Below are 21042 nucleotides of genomic sequence, written 5' to 3'. Positions count from 1 at the left end.
CGCTTATTTGGCATGCCTCGTCTCGTGCAAATTAACTTGTTATGTATATAATAACATACTAAGTGTGATCCCATAAGTGAAATCTGGGAAAGGTGAGTATGCAGACCTTACCCCTATCTCGTTAGAGATAAAAAGACCGTTTCCAAATTAACTTGTTATGTATAAGAGAGGAAATAGTTGCCATATTTCTTCATTGTGTATTTCGTTCAACTTGGATGGACTCCATCCATGCCAACATGGAACAAATGGTTTAAAAAACAACAGCAGTATACTTATCAACCTATTCGAGTAATAAAAAGGTTATCGTACCAATATGGATTAGTGAGTTTTTTGCATTATTCTTTATCTTAACTTTATATGAAAAAAAATTAAATATTGTTATGAGAGAGGTTAAATGAACTAAAACACGAAGTGAGAAAGTACTAATAACACTAACTATCGTCAAGAAGAAATATCAATACATAAGATATATTTAGGAGTCTGTTTTTATCAATGTCCTTAACAAGATATTATACGTTGATTAAAATTTATGTTCCCTTGATTATTTTTAAAAGTTAGAAACATATTTTTAAATAACCTGAAAGCAAAAACGCTTTAGTACACTCTCTCTCTATATATATTATTTATTTTTTCCCTACACTATGCTAACCATATTAATTAATCTGGGAACCAACTTTTAGCTAGGCTAATATAAACCTATTGAACTTTTAAGTACTTCAAAAACTAATAATGTGTTGAGCCAATCAAAAAAAGAAGCTATGAGTTTGTTAACCATCATATGCGAAAAGTCATGATTATTTTTCTTAAAATTAATTATGAACTCCCGAAAACGAATTAGAAACCTGTTGTCGTCAGTTCTTTTTCTGTTATTTAAATCTTCAGATAAATTTTTCAAGAAAATGAAAATCATAGAAATTTTGCTCTATGTAAAATCACCTTTTGTAAAAAACATTTAAAAGAAAAAAAAACATTTTCGAAACCTTTTTCATGAAAAAAATGTATAAGAAGGCTCCGACCCTAACGAGGTACTCCTCCATGTTGCTTCCGTCCTCTCTTCACAACTAAAATGAGTTGCCAGAACAGTAAAACAGAAGAAACGCCCGACGAACAACACAATACCTGCAAAGACCCTAAACACAAACCCTTCTTTGACGTTTACGGCCCTCAGGTTTGGAACTTTTTCATGTTATGTATATATGTGTTGTGTATTTACAACGGTTCTACTATTATATATCATGAATGTGAATTCATTTGGCTTATATTATGAGTTTTGTTTTTGGTTTTTTTTTTGGGGGGGGGGGGGGTTGTTGAGTAATCTGTATTTCATGGATTTTTGGTTATTAATGCACTAGTTTACTGGTTTATGTAGAAAACCAGAAGGGAGAAAAGAGTGAAGGGGAAAAAAATTAGAAAAGGGAAGAAAACCTTTTTAGAGCTTGTGGGGTGAGTTAATTTAATTGGTTTGTATTGGCTGGATTTTCAATGTTTAAAAGAGGAATTGTTTTTTAAGAAAGCCTTTTTTAATTTTAAAAGAGGAATCTTTGGTGAGAGAAACGGAGATAATTGCTAGTGAGAAATTAGTGCTATCAGGGGATATGTTTTTGATTGTGGATTAGATTGAAATTGGTTATAAAGGCATTAACTTTGGAAAAGAATTAGTTCTGATAGAAACTCAAAATGGAGAAAAGAGACGAGTCTAGAAAAGTGGGAAAAGAATGTATCTTTTTTAAAACCGATAAAAGAACTATCTTTTGCAATTTGCAGACTGATTTCATTTAAGCGGGTTGTATTGTCTAGACCTTTTAAGTTGCTCTCCTGAAGAAGAGGAATGTTGTTTGGAAAAATTAATATATGTGTTATTGAAAATTTGGACCGCCATTACATGCTATTCCTGTTGTGAGCATCATTCTCCATTTGGTGGTTGGTAGTTATTTTTGTTGTGTTTGTTTTGGAGACAGTGGTTATGTTGTTAAATTTTCCAGAGTAGTTGTGTCTGATCCGTTAATATATGTCATTGTGCAAGAGAAACTATAACTCGATACATGCATGTTGGTTGAACTGTGTATAAATGTCTGTGTGATTGGTATTCAAGTTTTGAGTGTGATGCAGGGGAGAGCAGATATTGTTTTCAATCAACCAGAATCCAACTCAACCTTGAACCTTCAAGTATGTTCTATAACATACTGATCGAGTTTATTTGTTCTTATTTTACAAGAGGTTAGAAGTTGATTTATCATGCTTAATGTGATAATACAGGACGTGCAAGGTCTTGTCACGTGGGTGCTTGCTGATGGGTTCATGCCGTCATGGGCTTTTATCAAAGTAATGCATTTCATGCATTTCTTTGCGTGTTTTTTCGTGTGTCTCTTTATATGTATATTCGCTCTTTTGTAATCCTTCGATGAAAATCTGGTGAGGACAGGTTGAGATGTCCTTACCCTGAGATTTATCATTCAACCGGAGTCCTTTTCAAGGATTCATTGCTTGCTGGATTATTTATATATATATGACGCAGATGTATAAATAACCTAGCCAACAATGATTCTTTGTTAGGTGGTCTAGATTATACTGAAGAACGATAACCTTAACTGTTCATTTGCATCTCCAGACTAGATAGATGATCTAGGTTTTGCTAGTGACCTACATTATGGTATTAGACACAGATAGTTGAAATCTAAAGAAGTATGTGGATGGTTATATAAATCAATATGGAGTATCTGATTTGTGCAATTATGTGCTGTTAGATTCACTTACTGACCCACCCATTTGAAAAGAAATAAGTCATGTCTCCTTTATGTCTCTTCTTGACACATAGAATGAAAGAAATCGAAGATTTGTCCAAAATAGCGGGGACAATGTGAAATGAAAGATCATTTTTAATTGTTAGTCTGGTGTAAGGAAAGAATACCATTCTGACTCAGTTGAGTCACATTGACAACTTGTAAATATCTGCTGACACGGATTTGGTGTTTATATTATAGAAATTATGGACTATCAAAAAAAGGGAAGAAAAAAAGAAAGAAATCAATTTTGGACTTATTTCCCATCTTAGGTGTTCACATTGACATATTTTGCTGTATGTAGCAAATACCTGTATGAATTCACAAAAATACATTTGTACGCTTCCCTTCATTTAGTAATTTGCAGTCTTCGAAATTACCCTTCATTTACTAATATGCAGTCTTAGACTCAGCTTTATTTTTTATTCGTAGATAATTCAAATATTAGTTCCTGTTTTTGACTTTTATGTTACTGTGATGAATATACAGAATCTACCATCAGCACACATAGTTGCAGTATCTTAGATGTCATTGTGAGTCATTAGGAGAATGAGTTAGTTGCGAAGATTTTCTTACTTGAGTTCGAGCTCTATTTGAAACAGAATCAATGAAATTTTGATAATACTAAAGAAATGGTTATGGTTTTACTTGCTGTTGGGTCTTTTGTCATATGAGATTCGAGGTGTTGTACATCCTGAACTTTTAATATTTTGCACATTTGTGATTTGACATGTAGGGAGATAGAATTTAGTTAATGAAGGTACTTGTTTGGCTTTTGGATGGTCCGAATCAGTTTTCTGATGAATAATATCTTCCTTAGAGGCTGAATGTAGTTACTTCTTTCCCTCCTTCTTTTTGCATGCAGAACAAGCCTTTGATCCCTAAAGTGGTTATGCTGTATGTTCCTGGCCTTGATGCCGCTCTATATTTATCACAGTCTAAAGTGCTCAAAGGTTTCAAAGAATGCTGTGGTATTCCGAGGCCAGTTTTAGCTCTCAGGTTGCTTATACATTAATGTTTGAATAATCAATATCTTATAACTCTTGTGTTACTTGTTTTTAAACTTTTTGGTACTCTTCTGTCAATGGAAATTATGGTTTTCTTATTATTATTGGCTGTTGTCATGGTAGTTGTGTATCAGATGGAAATCAGACAATAGATGCACTCCTTACGTACAAATCAAAGAGGAAAAGAAAAGAAGCTGAGCACATTTCACCAAGAAACACCGAGTCTTCTGAACAAGGTCCGAGTCTGATCCAAGAAAAATTCTAAAAGTCTTTGTTGCAATTCCTTTGTTATTGTGGCTCCACTTCTGGTTAGTTTTAAGATGGTAGAGGTTCATTTGCTTGTGGAAGGAGGTCTAGAAACGACATGCCTGGTAAAGCAGGCACATTCTCTTCCAACTTTATATCAACAAGACTGCTCTGTTCTATGTTGTAATTTATAACCTTGTGTGCACCTTTCTAAGATCTGTTTATGTTACACTTTTTGCCCCCTATGAGTTTTAGAGAAGCTTCATGGATGGTTCCTGCTAGAATGGTTAGATTTTCTGCTGGCTGTTAAATTAGAGAACTGGGTGAATACTCTACCAAGACTTTTCAGAAATAGACAAGTTGCTTGATTTTATTTAATTTGGATTTGCTTAACTGCTCTCTGCTTTTTTCGCCTGTTTTAATTCAGACAAGAGCACTGCTGACAACCCCAAAAACTGAATTTAACAGTTAAAGATTCTTCTGAACAGTTCTCAATTGTGCTCTTTGTGCTCTGGTTAGTCAATATGGTCTGATACTTGCCTATAGTTTCTCGTCTCTTGTGACATAGCAGGTTTGTCGAGTGATGGCATAAAGCATATTGTCTAATACGCCATTCACTTGTTACCACATTGATTCTTATTTGCAACCCTAGTGATTGAAAAAAATGCTCATAGTGACTGATTTGAGCAAACATCCTGTTTGGAGCCGCAGCAAACTTTTTCCAGATATGCAAACTCAAGAGCAGGAGTTGAAAATAATGACTTTTTCTTTCCCCATCTTCAACGATGTTTAAAGGTCAAAGCATGAAGGATAGAATTACTTTAGTAGCAGTTGTAAATATCAGTAAAATGTTGAATCCTTGTCTCTTCCATGAATAAACAAAAATGCGACTCTTTTTGCAATATATGAACTTAATAATGGTGTGCCTAGTTTTTATATACTGAAGATAGGCTATCTCCAAAGATCTGACAAGTAACAAGAAGATAAGATTTAGAACTATTATATTTCATTGAGGTCTATTGCAGATATTTAAAATTATAAGTCATGGAGATTTTCAAAAATAGGTCTTTGTTTGAAAAGTGGATCTTTTTAAGGGGAGGGTATTATATGCACGCAGGAGCAGTCATAAATCAAAAAGGAACTTCTTTTCCCCCTTCCACTCTCTTATGTTGTGTTTCGATAATACCCAAGTTTCCAAGCACGCCTTAATCATCCCCTTATTCATGCAGGTGCTGAGACTCCCACTACGGAGCCTCTATCTTTTGTTGACCTCAAAAAGGATATACCATTTCCCATCAGTTATTACACACTTACGGATAAGGAACTAGAAGAAAATGGATACTGTTATGACCAACCAGGTGACATGCATTCCAAGAACTTGAAATTTATTGAATTATTTCATTAAGATTATTGACATTTACCATGGTTTTTCATTACCCATGTAGAATTTCTTTCAACGCTCCCTGCTCCTTCAGGAACATCTCCACATGAAATTTTGGCCCTTGACTGCGAGATGGTAACTTAACAGCAATTTAACTTTATCTGTTCATCATAATCTTATGGTTTAGTATTTCTAAAGTACTTATATTGCATAAGGATGCTGTCTGCTTCTCTTCATTTCCTTACTCCATGAAGATAAATATTTGAGAAGATGGTGGGGATTTTAATTATGACTAGTAATGTTTTTAGATGAGATAGTAGCTTAACTATTACTGCATCTAGATATCTTTGACAAGTTTGGGGATGGGAGGAGACTTCGATTTATCAGTTTATGTGATTCAAAAGTGATGTATATTATATAAAATATCAGTTCTGAGGTAATGGGGATAAAAGTTGTGTTCAGATTAGTTGGACTTAAGAGTTCTGAAGATGGTACAAGAAGTTAGAGTTCTCAAGATTGTACAAGAAGTATAACGTACTTTTCTATCAGTGTGTTCCGCTGCAAATAGCCTTTGCTTTGAACCTCGTGTGGTTTGTCTCATCAATGTTATTCAATGATAGAAAGGCTCTTCCACTGCTTGCTATTGCATATACATTTTATCAAGAAGCTTCTTTGTGTTGCACGTGAAGCCAAAACAATAACTTTTGATGTATCTTCTGTAGGCAGGCTGACAGATATGTTATGCTTGCTGTTCTTAATTTTTTCTTTTCTTAACTCGTTACCTTTTTGGGCTGGAGCAGGGGAAATGCTTGTTTATCATTGATTCATTGTTCTTTAAATTGGAGGCCTTGCAAACAAAGCTCATTTCATTTTACTAAGAATATCTGTCTTTGTAGTGTATTACAAGGGAAGGCTTTGAGCTTACCAGAGTGACACTAGTGGATGTTAAAGGACAGGTACTTCATCTTATTTCTTTTCTTGCTCAACTTTTCGTCCCTCGCTTGCATGACAATTAGGTGATCTCTATATTACTTTAATAGTTCCATTCTGTTTAAAGTTGTTTCCTCATCATGTAGTTTGTCCATAGTGAGTTGTTTTCTATGTAGAAATGCCATTTATCCTGATCTTTTGACGTTTTATTGGTCATTTTGCCTTTGTGAGAGGTGGTCCGTAATTAGTTTATGTGAACCAGCCTTGTCAGGAAACTTTATTTTAATATGAACCAGCTGGCATATGTCAGGATTACTTATTTTTGTAGTTGACCACTGTTGTGATCCAGGCACCTTTTTTCGTTAAAAATATAGCAAGTCAGCAGGTATATATTTCCCTTTATCAATCAATCAACAATCAAATACACCCAAAAAAAAATAAAATACACCTCAATACCATCTAGTTGGGATCGCCTATATGAATCGTCTATATCCTTCCCGCACTATTTGGGCTATCTGCAATAGTTTAATATGAATCAGACTGCATATATGTTGGGATTGTTGATTTGTATAGCTGAAACCTGTAGTGATCCAGGCGTCTTTTTGAACAGATGTAACAAGTTAGCACATTTATATTGCCCATTGGTCCATGCATCATGTGTTAATGGCTATTATTCCGTTGTATGTGTTTTACGCGAATTCGATGGTCTACCAAGTTCTTTTTGCTTTTTTTATCCTCCTGTATGGTCATCAAAAGTCTCAACTTGATGTCAAGTATACCTCCCTGGCCTGTTTCGAGAGATTTTGATCTGTGATCAATTGTCTGATGGTCTTTCAGATGATATCAATAGGACTACTGCTTTTTCTGTTGCTAATATCATTAACCATTTGCAGGTTCTACTGGATAAATTGGTCAAACCATCAAATGACATTGTTGACTACAATACTAGGTGCTTATGTCTGCTAACTTCTAAATTTTCAGTTGATCACACATGCTAAAATATATACTTAGTAGATTCGAGAATTAGCCACCATATTATTGTTGAAGTCTGTTTTTTATCAACTTCCAAATGATTTTTATTGTGTTTCTTTTTTATGGAATTTGCTTTTCAGTGGTATTCAAATGGTGTATCCATGTTAATAGGCATTCATGTGTTACTGTCGGAGCTTGATTTTGTTTTTCTTTGACTCTTATTTGATCTTAATCAATCAAAAGAATGTCCCGCATGTCAAGTTTTCATGCCTGGTTTAGTAAGAGTTGACTACTGTTACCATTTTGATCTTGGGGCTGCCATATAAGTTTGATTAAATCGATGAACTTTATTGTGTATTTAGTATTTTCTTGAGCGCAAAAATTTGGAGTTTCAGGTAATAATAAAAACTACCTAGTATAGTTCATGGAAAAGAGAACTGAGACGCTATATCTTTTTTTTAATAAAGGAACCAAGCCAAGATAAATCTGAGAATAGATTAATTTTTTGCTTCTTCCTTGTCTCTTTTTTTAAATCATAATGGTGGTGTCCGGCCAACTTGTGTTCACCTCGACTATTCCACCGAGTAGCTGCTACATCCCACTAGCACAGGTACCGGGTACCTCTACCTACCAAGGTTTTCGCAGATACCAAGTGTCATTTGTCTCCGTTGGGATTTGTACCCTGGCTACGGTTTGCACCCACTTCATTGACCACTGCACCATGCCCTTGTCTCTTATTTCTCTGTCTATTATCTTTTAAGTTTTCCTTATTTTCCAGTCTCTCATTGCCATAAGTAAAAGAAAAGTGCTCTCTAAGACGAACGGAAACATGGAGGGGGAAAAGGACACAGTAGGAAGAAGAATAAGAAAATGGAACCAAGAAAAAGATATTACTAAAGACTCGAGCTTCATAGCCAGGACCTAATCTCCCTCCACAGCTTCCCCTTTTCAGTTTCGTTTGTTCTTTTAATTTTAGGGATAAAACCTTTTCCTGTTAACCATAAACAAAAAGTTTCTTAGTATTTCCTATAAAATCATTCTATTTCTCTCTCTCTCTCTCTCTTTCTATTGTCTCTCACCTTTTTATCTTTATATTTCCACCAACCTTATCTCCTATGGTAAGTATTCTCGAAATTCTAGACCTCCATTAAAACCAACTCAACTCGCCTCAAACCACACTTTCCCAGCAAGGTATCGCAAAAATGGCAGAAGGGTTATGTGGGTGGTAATTCGGGATGCATTTTTTTTTTTTTTTTACTTTTTTTGATAAGGTAACACAATTGGTGTGCAGTTTGTAGGGCAATAATTTTTATCCTTTTTTTTTTTTTTTTGTTCTCTGTGTTTTTCCATTTTATATTGTTATGGGGTAGAGCGAGTGTAATTCCATTCTCGGCTTAGTGAGGGACAATGTGGAAACAGAACTGGATGGATGATTCAAAAGAAAACTGTTGTTTAAGAATACAAAAGTCAACTTTAGGAGTTTTGTGGGAAAGATAGCTGTTTATTCTCACTTTCTGATTGTGTCTTGGTGTTGCTATCAGTTTCTCATAGAAAAAATAGCTTCTGATTTTATTTTCTTAAGTTCATTTTTAAAGATTGTTGCATTTTCACCCATTTCTGACGTCGAAGAAGATGGTTTTTTTTTTTTTTGGGGTGGGGGTGGGGGTGGGGAAGGGGGGAGTGCTCAGTGGGGAGGCTAACACAGCTGAAATTCAACTTGCAGTTGCTGAACTCTGCCAATTTTCTTCTGATGTAGGCGAAATAAAATTTCTTGTTTATTAGCTAAAATGGTTGCTTTTTTGGTAAGGTAACCTAAAATAGTTGTTAAGCACAAAATTACTTAACGATGCAGGAAAAAAAATATTTTCCCAAAAACAAAGAGGAAGACAAAACTAATAAACAAACTTAGGAGTTACATTCTCTTTCTTGAAGATTTTAGTCTTACAGTCTGTTCTCTAGTTTTTTTTTTTTGGGTGGGACGGAATCACATCAACTCTGAAGGCAAGTCTTTAACTTGAAAGAACACCTTTAGCTTGTTTGCAGTTTAAATATATATGCTTCCTCTCTTTTCATTAAGTGATAGCCTTGCTTTATGTTTAGCAATCTGAACTTTTGCAGGTATAGTGGAATTACTTGTCAGATGTTGGAGGATGTGACTACCACTCTTAAAGATATCCAGGTTCATCTGTAGAGCCTTTCATCTGCTAGCCTCTTTCTTCCATTTTAATAATTGGAAATGAAGCAATCATCATTAATAGTTTCTTGCAGATTTCTTGGACATGCATGGTGGATGATTTGCTATACATGTCCTACTTGTGTTAACTATTTTTTTCTTTCTTCAGGAGGAGTTCTTGAAACTGGTTCACAAGGAGACCATTCTGGTTGGGCATTCCTTGGAAAATGATTTGTTAGCCCTGAAGATCATTCATAATTTGGTAATCGATACTGCTGTGTTGTACAAACATCCAAGAGGATCCTACAAAGCTGCTCTTCGCGTTCTGAGCAGAAAATTTCTCGGCAGGGAGATACAGGACTCGGGCAATGGGCATGACAGCATTGAAGATGCAAAAGCTACTCTGGAACTAGCACTACTAAAAATAAAAAATGGTAGGCTATTTCCTTTCTAGTTTTGATAATGAAAAATGGTAGGCTATTTCCTTTCTAGTTTTGATAATGAAAAATGGTAGGCTATTTCCTTTTTACGCATGCTAATGCGCCACTAAATCAGTGTTATCAAAGGCGAAAAGCGCAAAAAAGCTCTAAGGTCTGGTAGGGCTTTAAGCGCAAATAAAGCGTGGGCTTTAATGAAGAAAGACGCAAATAGAGAATAACTACAAATATATATGTGTAGTCCAAAACTAATTTCTATAAGCATGAATACCAAATATATGGACAAAGAAGTTGAAGAAAATTTACGATAAAGTAAAATATCAATTGTTTAGTGTCGCCTCTTTAGGATTACGCTCGTTGGTAAGCAAAAGTATGTCTTAGAGTCTTGATGACAATACTGAAGCGCCCGCTAAGCGAGGCGAAGCGCTCAACATGTTTGAGCCTCGTTTCAGAGCTTAAGCGCGCCTTTGATAACACTGCACTAAATGTTGTGTGCTCTAAACTCTTAGAGGCCCTTTGGTTTGGTATGGTGGATGCAAGAAAGAAGGGAAGGGTGCAGGGATAGAGCTAATTGCATGATATGAAAGTGTTTTTTTTTTTGCTTTTTGCCTTTTCTCCTTTAGGTTCCTCTTGGTCTATCCTCTCATTAAGTTGGGCCCAGAAATGCTCTGAACCAATGGAAGGCCATGTTTTGGCCCTATTTCTCCAGCATATTGTCCTTTCTGTTTGGATTTCAAACTTGAGAGCCTCCTCCATTCTTCTGTTTGGGAAAATCCGGGACTTAGTGTCTGGTGCCATCTTTGGCATCACCTAAGTTACTCCTGTTGACCCACATCTGTAGTGAAGGTAACAAAAAGAAATCACCCACCCTCCCACCTTTACCTTCTTAAAACACAATCTGCTTTAGCATCTAAGTGTCCAATTTGTCTCAATTTTTAATAATTTTAACCTCTTAACACGCTAGAAATGTTGGAAAAAGACGTGCTTGCCACGTGTCAAAACTATGGGGGACACTAGCTACGGAATTTTCAAGTTAAGGTGTGTAAAAGGGACCTGGTTCTATTAAGGTGTAAAAGGGAAATTAGTGCAAGTTTTTTTTGTGTGTGTGGTGGTGGTGGGGGGGTGGGGGTGGGGGGGGGGTATGTATTAAGCCCTAAAACATAATCTTAACTAATTTGTATCGCCTACATAGATCTTGGATATGGGAGCATAATCCCGCCCTTAACTTTCACTATAGCATGAATGAATTGATGCTTGCTAAACACATTTGTGACCTAAATGGTCCCTCATCATATAGATCAGCAGTTTGCATAATAGTTAGTGCTGTTAGAGACTAATTGCATCCGATAAAAAAAATGAGGCTTGTAGATAAATTGGAGGTAACATGTAATTTGAACTTTGTGGTAGATTATATGAAAACCAGACATACAAGCAAGCCCTTCTTCTGCTTTCTTTTTCGATCTCTATTTACCTTTTCTTTTTTAGCTTGTCCAAATGGAGTTCTTTTTATGCTATTTTATGTTGTTTATGATGGCCCATCACCAAATCATCTCCTTTTTGCTTTTTGGATCAACGCATCCTAGACTTCATTGGGCTGTAACTTCCTGAACTAGGGCCTGATTTTGGTATACCTCAATGTCAACGATTACTGCGGCAGAAGCTTCTTTCAGTTCTGAGTGACTCTGGCAAAAAATCCTCAATCATTGATCATATTTCCATAGTGAGGAGATATGCTGCTGAATTGTCCCATACAATTCCAGTATCATCTGATGATGAAGCACTTTCAAAAGCCAACAAAGAGGTTAGTCAAAAGAATCTAATTTGCTAGATTTTCAGAAAGCAGACTGATTAGGAACCCAACAGCTCACTATACTGGCATCTCTCGTCTTCATAGGTCAGAAATGATAAAGTACAGTTTATCTGGACGCAATTTGCAGAGTTATATGCATATCTCAGGAAGCAAGCAGATGAGCCTGAGAAGCTAAATAAAAAGTTGGCAGAAATGATAGCATTGCTGACGTGTGAGAAAAAGTCTACTAGCAGAAAAAATTTCAAATATGATATCACCCCTGAACTGAAGGACATTCTGAGCCACATGAATCGTAGAGTCAGGAGCATTTACTCCAATCTTCCTCTAAATGCAATGCTTATTATTTGCACTGGTCATGGAGACACTGCAATAGTTCAAAGGTAAAATCTTATTTGGCTGAATTGTTTGTTTCCAAGGAATAAATGCACAAACTCCTGTTCCTCTCCCTTACTTTGAACTATGCATAATGTAAGTTACTTACTGGGTTTTAGTGTCAAGATTTAGCTTTAGCCTCTATAGTCGGATGGCTGGCCTTGGTGACTGCTGATGGTTTTCTAGATTATGGAACATCGTTAATATTTTTTGATAGCTGAATGACATTTATTGACAAAAATTGAGAGTCATTCACGTATAGCAGTGTAGGAGGTAGCTTATCATAGTTTTAGCATCAATCTTTGGCCACTATGCTAAAACAATTGCTTCTTTTTATTTATTTTGCTGATTTCTTGAACACGAGGTCATATTCCATGTCTTAGCAAGCAAGCTCACAAAATTTAGTAGCTAATGCATTAAGGCTCATATGGTTTGTTTCATTAGAGAAATAATCTTGGGTGTTTGGTTACCATTTTTGTTTCTTACATATATCATACATGCGTAACTTATGTGATAGTATATGCAGTATTTTATGTTGATTTTAATGTGGAATAACAAAATGCAAATATTAGCATTACATGTATTAGAACATGTAGTTTTTCAAAAATATTAGAATCTTTTTGAAAATAAACTTTTCGTGGTTGAAAAAGAATTCAGGATTTATTTATCTCATATTTTTAGTATACTTCATTCAACTTTCCTGTGAAAGTGTTGTTTTATTGAGAAAATGAAAATTATTTAGTTTCTAATAGTAGTACTTTAGTTGTTTCTTAACGCAATATTAAAACCAATTCTAGATCGGGCAAAGTTTTTACCTAGGCCAAGATTATTATTGGAAACAAATCTTTATCCAACTTAACACCAAAACCTTTTTTTAGATATGCATCATATATCTAGAAAAGGTTTCAATATGAAGAACCAAACATCTAAGAGAATTATGATAATCCAGCTATTATTATTAATCATCTTAACACAATCCCTACTTTATAAACTGTGTATAACTTGTTCGCAAAACTAAATGAGTCCTTACTGCACTGCGTAGACAGGTAGTTTTCCTTGCCAGATTAAATGGTACCTCGCCACAGTATATGCCACCTCTCTGTTTCTAACAATTGCTAAAATCACATGAAGTAATCCTGCTAAAATTTGCCTGATAATCTCAAAACTGTTATTTTCATTTTTCTCTATAAATTTTTTGAAGTCTTAAAGTTGTATTTTCTACCAGTAATTGTTACAGAGACCTCTTGTTTATCATCACGAAGAGAGAATCTTTTTCCCCCTCAGGCTAACAGTTTTTCTCTATTATATATTCTTTCTTCAAAACTTTCTGCTACCTCTTCTTAGCCTTGATCTTTTCCCAAAATTGGATAAAACGTGTGGTTAAATGTTGCCAGTTGTTTTTGACTCTGTCTATGCATAAATAAGTGCTCCACAGCATGTCCTTTTATTGTCCTTTTCCTCTACTGATCCTCTGGGTATTTGTGGGGTGGTATGTTTGTCCAGTTTAATTCCGAGTGATTCAAAAATCTTGTATTACTTTCTTGAATAAGTGGCCAGTCATATGGAGATCGAGGAAGTATCTGATTTCCTTTCTTGTAGTTGCCAGTCGTTTTGTAGTTTCAACGCTGATAATATGTTAGTGCTAAGCAAATCTGCTGTTTTTTTTTCCTTTTTGTGCATGCAGAGTGAGGAAAATCTTGTCGGAGCAGACGGATGCCTCAATGTCCCGTGAGAATATTGTTAAAGTCTTGGAAGAGTTGCAGGCACAAGCTGAAGTTGGTTTGTGCTTTGTAGGTGTCAAACACTGATCACATCTGTTATTTTACATTATATTCTACAAATTATAGTAAGCACCTTTATAACCCAGTTTATCAGGGTAGAATTAGACTAGGAAGTTGCGAAATGAAGCGACTTCCTATGAGGGAAAGTTTTGATGTAAAGGTAGTTGCAAACTAGTATTTTAAAGGTGTCTTATTGCTTTTCATTGGCTATGGGGCAGTTAATGAGGAGCTGAACCACATATTAGAGTTGTATGGCCAACTTATTATACTTTTTCTATGTTCTTGGCTATTTGTAGGTTATATGCTATATTAAAACCTGTGTCATCTTTTACTATTATTGTTTTTGCTTCTTCTCTTGGTATTGCGTCCACTGATTTCACTGACATTCACAAGGTCAACAGCCAATAGCCAAGGACGAACAACTTGATGATTAAGGTGAAGACCTAAGTAGTGCTCCACTAAGAAACTGATAACTATTCGTTGAGTTGAATTAGAGGATTTGGACCAAAATTAAAATCCAAGATTCATGTATCCTACCTTAAAGTTTATTACAATAGTTGACTTTCAATTTCTTAAGCCAAAGTTGTAAAAGCCATTGACTATGCGGGGTGGTCTTGAATTTTTCTTCCCATGTTGGGCAAACCTTAAAGGTCAAAAGGTTTTGCCCTTTGAGCTTAAATTTTGAATTTTCACCTTGAAGGGCAGCGTGGTAAAAAAGTCAATACCACCCACTTCCAAGGTCATTCTTGTAAATCACCTGAGTTTGTGTTCCTGATTCAATTTCTTCACTGATGATCAGTTTGGACACACTTGGACTAATTCATTGCACATACAACTACAGACATAAGCACATTACCTTAGACTTCAATTAGCTTCTTCATACATCAGAATTTCTCTAATTAAACAAGCTCGACCTTGAAAAAAGGAGTGGCTGGCTAAAAAGCTCTTGAGCATTTTAACTTGACCACTGAAGAAGGGAAATGCTTGTTGGGATAACTGCTATTTACCTGGCCAAAAGCGACTGCAGTATTTGACCCATTGGGTGTATATGGCGTGGAACTAAGGTAAACAACGTAGAAAAAACGCCTATTTTTGCGGTTCACAAAAGAAGGGAAATGAGGAAACCACAAATTTTCCTCAAATTTCTTGGTTATATGCAGGAACTAGATGTAAGACTTGAGCATGAAATTGCTCTTGATCTAGTTCAGAATCCTCGTAGACTCACTTTATAGATGCTCATAAAAAATGGTGAAAGGGTAGAAAATCACTTCAACTATCAAACTAATCAAAATCGTGGGCAGAAGAATAAATTGAAGGGTGTGAAAAGCTAGCTGAAGCTGAAACTGACATAGGAAAGATAAAAAAAAGAAAAAAGAAAAAAAGAAGTCTTATCTCCTAACTTCTCATCAACCTACATTAGCAGATATTGTTAATTTTTATCATCAATAGCATCAAAGTATATTATGTCATGCATTCTGATCATAAACACTGAATATTATCACAAAGTCAGATGTCAATACAAGTTGATTCGATGCACATTGTTGGTTTATATGAGAAAACCATACTTTGTAACTATTTCCAAGCTGAAGCAACAATCAAGCTCTTGTCTTCCCACCCAAAATGGAGTGCACCTGCCTCCTCCTTTGCTTTGTACCTTTCACTATATTGCTTGATAAGATTCTGGATCGAGTCATAGACGTTTCGACTAATTGGGGATGGAGTGAACCCAGCCATCATCATCCTAGCTCTCCATTTTCCTGCAACTTCATAACGCTCTATTCTCTCCTCTCCCTCACAGGCAACAATGTTTATAATATCACGCGCAAGACATTGCCGTTCTACATTAACCCTCTCTTGGCTATCCCTTGAAAGAGTTGCATCAAGAGACTCGAATACAGCAGAATAGTAGTTGTGAACTTCAGCAACCCTTTGTAGAAATGGGGTGGTGTTAGTGTTCATATCTTGTTCAACAACTGTTACCAGCTTCGGATTTAAGCTCTTCACCATCCGCAGAAGCTGGTCTCTCTGGTTGACTGTTGATACACTTTCATCAGGCATGTGATGGAGCTGGAACGCAAAGTTCACGATAAGAGCTTCGCCAGGATGACAGTTTAACATTGCCGGGGTGACTAATGCAGTGTTTGAAGCCACCGCTTGGAATTCAAAAGGGATCTTGAGATCTTTCGCCAGCTCTTCAAGCCTCAGTCCAATGACATTAAGGCCTCCAATAGCACGTTGAATAGATTCAGGGTCGTCTACCCCGGTTAACCTCAAATGGGGCGGCTTACCAGGCATACTTGCCAACGTCTGCAATAAAGTGTAATATTGACTTCCTTGGTTAATGTCAAAATCTATGATGTGAACTCTTTTCTCATCTTTAAAAGCCTCTAGGATTGCACCATTTGCCGCCATAAAACCAAACCTGAAGTACGGACATACTTCAAAGAGGACCTGCATTGCAGACAGTCTTTCAGAAAAGAGCGCTTCTTTACATTTTAGAGCTTTATAAAGACCTTTGCCGGATGTAGCCATTCGGGCCGCAAGAGCTTCAACCATGTAAGCTGCAGTCCTTTCAAGAGGTTCGCCTTGGATAGAGACCATTTGCCTCAGCTCATTAATCATCGACGATGCTTGTTCAATGTTTCCATCTTGAATAGCAGCAGCACAACTAAAAAGCATCTGCTTTGGAGTTTGTGGAGCAGTTACAGATATTTCCTTGTAGCTACTACTGCTACTGATATTAGAATCTGCGGATGTAGACTCCTTAGGAGAGTCATGAAGCAACACAGTTCCGATTTTGCTAAACCATTCATCATCTATGTCCATACACTGGCCACGAGCAAATACGTCATCCCCATCAACTTCGTTATCGTCAAAAAGTACCCTCTCAAGTTCTTGTAGCTTCAGTGTGACCCTTCCGTCATTGTATTGTAATGAATCTGGCCTTTGACTGACAATGTCTTCACAATCATATCTAACCTGACACGCATCATAGTCTCTTGATGGCTGGAAAGAAGACGAATGCCTCGGGTGAAATGGATTCCCGGAGACTTCTGAAGGTGATATGTTTAGAAGTTCTTCTGAAGGTGAAGGAGAGTCGAGCAAATACTTGGGATCATAACTGTCTGTGCTGCTAGACTCGGTTGCATACATAATCCCACGTGCATTTTTGGTGAACATGGATGTTGACAAGCCAGAGTTGTCGTTGTGATCATTTGGAAAGTAGAGTTTCCCATTTCCAATTGTTCTTACAGATCTAACTAAAGACATGGTTCACTTCTTATTCTTATTCTCAAAATAAAGTTGCTTGAATTTTGCCCTTACAAAAACTGCTACTCAATTGCGGGATCCCTGTAGCTGAATCTCGTATATGGGAGATGTTCTCGCAGCTACTGAAACATCAAACAGAGACACAGTCCAATTAGACAACAGAAAACCAAGTGTAAAAGAAGACAATATTAAACGACAGCTAACGGGAGAATCTCAACTATTTAGAAAGTGTAAAAATAGAAGAAATATGTATTGTTTTTAAAATAACCCTTGTGCACTGGATATCAAGTCAGGGAACAGAAGATTCAAAATTTGAGATTAGAATGCAGCAGGAGACAGAAGATTCAGCAGCAGAAAACGATTTTAGTGAAAGAATATGTACTCTCCTCCCCATTACTATTTGAAATCCTTGAGCTTTGAAATTAGTAACTAAATCTATGATACCAAGGGAATTAAAAAGCTACTCATCAATGATAGCAAGTCATCTCTACCAACAGGCAACAGCATCAACTCCCAAATCACTAAAACTTTTCAAGCTTAAGAAGAATTCTTTACGAAGAAATACTACTATTATCAACGACTTTCCATCATCCAAATGGAGTATACTTTGTGCCAGACTCCGGCAAAAGCTAGGTCTTACTTTTGTTAAGTTAGAAGTTTCCTTAATTTACTACTCATGCTCTTTCAGCACTTGAAGAACGATATCGGATTTACATGTCCGACGTTCACAAAAAAAAAAGAAAAAAGGAGAGAAAATCAAAGAGGATATCTAATATAACTAGTCCTTGCTATTTGTCATTTGAGACAAGGTATAAACAAGTTGGAAGCAAGAAGGCTTGAGCCTCTTAGAGACTTAACAAAATACCAAAAAGAACATAAACACCAACAAGAATAAAGAAAATATTCCAAAACCCTTTGATTTCAAAAGATCTATTCTCCTCCTGAATATGAATATGGTAATTACAAGGAACATACAGGTAAAGTGTCAACTCTAACTTCTCAAAAGCAATTAAGGGTAGTAGCATGATCCACACACAAAACAATTATACAGAAGTTTGTATCCAGATAAAGAACTCCATTTAAAAGCAACCGGCTGAAGAAAATATTCAGAGCCAGCCACCAAATTCAGAACCACAAACTAAGCAATAACCAGAAAAACAGAGTTGGTAAATCCACCCACGACCGTTAGGTCCTGGTTCGAGTCATGCGGAGAAGTGTGAAAACACTACAGATCCTCTTAATTTGGGACTAATTTGGCAGGGGTTAAAAAAAAAACCCAGAAAAACAGAGAAAACAAGAACAGTATTAAGACAAAGAAACCAAGACAAAATTTACCTGTCTAGTAGAACTCAGAAAGGGAAGATCTTTAGGCGAGTCAGTACACAGTAGAGAGAAAAATCAACAACAGCAATCTGCAAATTTCATGTGTAGATACAAATGAATTTCAGAATTGTCTTTGAAGGAAAGCAAACCCATTTTGAGCTTTGACCATGGTACAGAATTAAACAAAATAACAAGTAAACAGATAGTATATACCTTTTTATGGTATATTTCCAATAAAAATATCTTTAGTAGGTACAAAACCAGCTGCAAGCAGATTAAACAATTTCCATGAGATGAAGAAACTTTCAAAACTAACTAAAAGTTTTAGTCTTTTGTGCCAAAAATTCAACCTTTATGAAAAAAAAATCAAAGTTTCAAAGACTTTACCAATAAAATTTAAAGAAGATGCCAAGAGAATTGAAACTAAGGAATTCAAGAAAAAGGAATGAGAACACTTACACCCTTTGATTTTTTATACTTGCAAAGAAGCTTCCTAAAATCCAAAAAATTCAACCCCTTTTACTTTTTCTTGTTCCACTTATTTCTCATGATATACTATAGTATTTGTATTTGTTTGTCTGCATGTTTATACCAACTTGTCTGACTCTACAAGAACAAGTTGTTTGACAACAAGTTTTTGTAAGGGTAAGCAGAATGATCCATGCCTGTTTTCATTTTGTCCCCACATGAAATACCAACTCAATCTTAGCCGTTTAATCAAAATCTTGTGGACTATGTTTCATTGTTACATGTGAGATGAGCATGGTTAACACGCATACGAGATGATGTTTTCATTTTTTGTTTCCTGTGTTTTGGTCTTATTTTTGTTGTGGTTGGTGACGTCGGAAAGCATCATTACTGCTACTATTTTCTTTGTAATTATTATAATATTTAAATTATTAATTTCCATTATAAATGTCAGACTATCATTGGTTTGCCCTCCCTCAGGAGTCAGGGGTTGTGCTTTTCTCTTTTTATATTGTGACTATCTCATCACAATTCGACACTTAAGCTGAAAAATGCGTTTATTTTACCGAAGTGTTTTTTTAAAAAGTTGTTTTCAAATAACTACTTTTAGACAAAAATAGTTTGTGTTTGACTAATTAATTTAAAAAATACTTTTGAATAATAATTTATATTTGATCAAGCTTTTTAAAAAGTATTTTTAATTATCAAATTACAAATAAGAATATGAATAAATTTACTTAATAGTTAATATTATATGAATAAATAAATAATCTCAAATATTTATTATTAAAGATAATAATAAAGTTTTTTTCATTTTATTTAAGTAAAACATGAAAATAAAATTAAAAAGTACTTTACTCCTTTCTAGATGATTTAAATATATCAAAAAATCATTCAATAAATATAAAAGTATTCGTCCCAAAAATCACTATACATTAGAAAGCAATCCTAAAAATAAAAAGAAATATTTATACATTAAGAGAGTTCAATAATATAATCTCTAATTCTAAGTATTAGGTTTAAAATAAGTAAGTTATTTTGGTATATACCATATTTTGCTAAGAGTATTTTTGGTAAGAAAAAAAATCAAAACTGCTTCTGCTTATGCTTCTGGGGATAAGTTATTTTTTTCTGCTTCTCTAAAACTGCTTTTGCTTATTCCAAAAATACTTTTTTTTCTTCAAAAAAGTTTGGTCAAACACCTCAAGTTGAGGAAAAAAAAAAATTTTGAGAAAAAAAATACTTTTGGACTGGGAAAAGCTTGGCCAAACAGGCTATTACTTTGGTCATTTGCCTCGTGTTTACTATAAATTGAAGAGTAAATTATATAAATTTTTATTATTGAAAATTTAAACTTTTCAAGCTGGTACTCCCATTATCTAATGTATGATTCAAATTAATATCTTATATATATATATATATATCAAAATATCATCAATAAAATGAGATGATAGAAATACTAGTATTATCTTTTAGAACATGGGGCGACTTTTTTTTTTTCGGGGAGGAATAGGGGAATCATTTTAAGACTAAATTACCCTTCAAGAGGTTTATGAGGTTCCTGAGAAAGGGAAACTAAAAAAGGGCAAAGTAGACATTTGAAGGACTCAGTTGATAAGTGGTTCAACGCATGCTGGGGACCAAACTGTTGATGCGTTAAGCTTGAAGGAAATTTCGCTTTCTCATTATTAGTGTTTAAAGTTTAAAACCCTGCTCATATCCGTAACGTTTATACTACAGCGATGAATGCAAGTCGGGTATAAGTATGAATTTTTGTAAGCGATGCCAAAATTTATAGAAGAACAAAAATAATAATTTTAATTATCGTACTTTTAGACAAGAAATATGTTTAGTCTATTGGTTTTGTTGAGTGGTAAATTAGAAAAAATTCTGAATTAAATTTCAATTCATCACAATTTTTAACCACATATTCTCTCAAATATTTGCAAAAAAAAAAGTGCTAGTTGAGGTTCGAACCTCTAATCTCTTAGAACAAAATCAAACACATAACCAATGCGCCAAGAGACAATTTATGGCAAGTGGTGTCCTTTTTTTCCTACTTATCCGCTTTCTCACAGTATTAATACATATA

At 35.2% G+C, this 21042-nt stretch overlaps 2 protein-coding genes across 9 annotated transcripts; one reads left to right on the top strand and one right to left on the bottom strand.

The window, feature by feature from the left end:
• The first annotated feature begins 980 nt into the window (after positions 1-980).
• LOC107815163 (small RNA degrading nuclease 5-like) lies at positions 981-14223 on the top strand. Of its 4 annotated transcripts, none has more exons than XR_012697286.1 (14): positions 982-1168; positions 2110-2166; positions 2257-2322; positions 3646-3779; positions 3911-4023; positions 5263-5391; positions 5479-5549; positions 6311-6370; positions 7238-7293; positions 9435-9495; positions 9659-9923; positions 11540-11727; positions 11826-12116; positions 13793-14223. XR_012697286.1 is itself a non-coding variant. In XM_075226467.1 (14 exons), the coding sequence occupies exons 1-14, from the start codon at positions 1067-1069 to the stop codon at positions 13914-13916; spliced, it is 1722 nt and encodes a 573-aa protein (XP_075082568.1). In that variant the 5' UTR covers positions 990-1066; the 3' UTR covers positions 13917-14223. The 4 variants fall into 4 exon arrangements, 3 of the variants coding, with proteins under 3 accessions (XP_075082570.1, XP_075082569.1, XP_075082568.1); XM_075226467.1 differs by having other exon boundaries at positions 990-1168; positions 11821-12116; XM_075226469.1 differs by lacking the exon at positions 13793-14223 and having other exon boundaries at positions 981-1168; positions 11864-12047.
• Positions 14224-15322: 1099 nt separating this feature from the next.
• Positions 15323-19149, bottom strand: LOC107819615 (scarecrow-like protein 1). 5 transcript variants are annotated; one of them, XM_016645745.2, is made up of 4 exons: positions 18942-19149; positions 18696-18746; positions 18495-18571; positions 15323-17278 (listed from the first exon to the last, which is right to left on the bottom strand). In XM_016645745.2, exon 4 carries the CDS (start codon positions 17157-17159, stop codon positions 15462-15464), a length of 1698 nt encoding a protein of 565 aa, XP_016501231.1. In that variant the 5' UTR covers positions 17160-17278; positions 18495-18571; positions 18696-18746; positions 18942-19149; the 3' UTR covers positions 15323-15461. The 5 variants fall into 5 exon arrangements, with proteins under 5 accessions (XP_016501231.1, XP_016501226.1, XP_016501227.1 ...); XM_016645740.2 differs by having other exon boundaries at positions 15323-17281; positions 18942-19145; XM_016645741.2 differs by having other exon boundaries at positions 15323-17281; positions 18870-18946.
• Between the last annotated feature and the right edge of the window lie 1893 nt (positions 19150-21042).

The sequence above is a fragment of the Nicotiana tabacum genome, chromosome 12, assembly GCF_000715075.1.
Source record: "Nicotiana tabacum cultivar K326 chromosome 12, ASM71507v2, whole genome shotgun sequence".
Lineage (NCBI taxonomy): Eukaryota > Viridiplantae > Streptophyta > Magnoliopsida > Solanales > Solanaceae > Nicotiana > Nicotiana tabacum.
This window is presented reverse-complemented; position numbering and strand designations above follow the sequence as displayed.

Bases quoted from the DNA above. Each gene is read 5' to 3' on its own strand.
- LOC107815163 (XM_075226467.1), top strand. From the start codon at position 1,067: ATGAGTTGCCAGAACAGTAAAACAGAAGAAACGCCCGACGAACAACAC. The intron at 1,169-2,109 runs GTTTGGAACTTT...AGTGTGATGCAG, and splicing joins TTGACGTTTACGGCCCTCAG to GGGAGAGCAGATATTGTTTT. The intron at 5,392-5,478 runs GTGACATGCATT...TTACCCATGTAG, and splicing joins ATACTGTTATGACCAACCAG to AATTTCTTTCAACGCTCCCT.
- LOC107819615 (XM_016645745.2), bottom strand. From the start codon at position 17,159: ATGTCTTTAGTTAGATCTGTAAGAACAATTGGAAATGGGAAACTCTAC.